At 47.9% G+C, this 1051-nt stretch overlaps 1 protein-coding gene across 1 annotated transcript in view; it reads right to left on the bottom strand.

Annotated features, from left to right (window-relative positions):
- Nucleotides 1-1051, bottom strand: part of ITGA5 (integrin subunit alpha 5) — a 21416-nt gene that overhangs the window by 13437 nt on the left and 6928 nt on the right. Inside the window, exon 6 of the mRNA XM_004716898.2 lies at nt 964-1007. Coding sequence (XP_004716955.2) covers nt 964-1007 — 44 coding nt within the window. The remainder of the gene's footprint in view (nt 1-963; nt 1008-1051) is intronic.

Below are 1051 nucleotides of genomic sequence, written 5' to 3'. Positions count from 1 at the left end.
GCCTTTGGCTAAAACTGCTACATCATCATAACTACTACGTAGCTCAGATATAGTGCCAGCTTTGGAACAAGTCAGACCTGGTTTTAAATCTTTCTCAAGTAACATATTCGGTCTTCTCCACACTCAATTAAACTCACCGTCACTGAGTTGATTCTAACTCATAGTGACCTTGGAGGGCAGGGCAGAACTGCCCCTGTGGTTTTCTGAGGCTGTAACTCAGTACAGTGGAAAGCCTTGGCTTTCTCCCAAGGATGGGCTGGTAGTTTCGAACCGCTGACCTGGTGATTTGCAACCCAACATGTAACCACTATGCCATCAGGGATCCTCTATGGTACGAGAGCGCCTAAGAGCTTTACTTTTCTCTTGTGAAAAATGTGAACAGTAACATCTAGCCCATAGGCCTGTTATGGAAAATACAAATCACAAACAGGTAGTGCCCGACGCATTGATGGCTCATAAAAAATAACTCCAATTAGATTATAATTATGTGTGTGCAGGTCTCATCTTACCTCCTTGAGATGAGGTCTGGTGCCTAATTTATCTTATCTCTTACCCTTGCCTTAATAAACCTTGTTCAGTGAATGAACCGCCATGGCATTCTTATCCGTATCCTTTAAGAGCACTTGTCAGAGTCTATTAATAACAGCTCCTAGTTGTAGATGCCTAACCATTCACTCGGTCCTTTCACATGCATGATCTCATTCCAGCTCTCCCAGAGCCATGTGAGGTCAGGACTATCATTACCCCCTTATACAGAGGGGCACGAGGCTCAGAGGTGAAGAAGCTCCAGGACTTGTATGGAACACAGTGATTGACCCGGAGCGAGGGCCAGAATTTGAACCCACAGTTGCCTCTGGAGCCCAGGTTCCAATCCATCTTTTGAGCCCCCACAAACTGGCATGCATGCTTGTGCTTGGCCAGGGGAGGGGAGGGGTGGCAGGAGGGGTTCGGGCCGGATCTTACATAGCCATAGGTGAGGTTCCCTTTGGGCACGCCAGCAACGAAGTCTGCGAAGAGAGGAGGAAGTTGGGCCTGTCTGAGGGCGAGGCAA

The sequence above is a fragment of the Echinops telfairi genome, unplaced genomic scaffold (genome assembly GCF_000313985.2).
Source record: "Echinops telfairi isolate 266 unplaced genomic scaffold, ASM31398v2 ScPeMD7_7404;HRSCAF=8442, whole genome shotgun sequence".
Classification (NCBI taxonomy): Eukaryota; Metazoa; Chordata; class Mammalia; order Afrosoricida; family Tenrecidae; genus Echinops; species Echinops telfairi.
The sequence above is the reverse complement of the archived record's forward strand: the minus strand, read 5'-3'. Positions and strand labels throughout refer to the sequence as shown.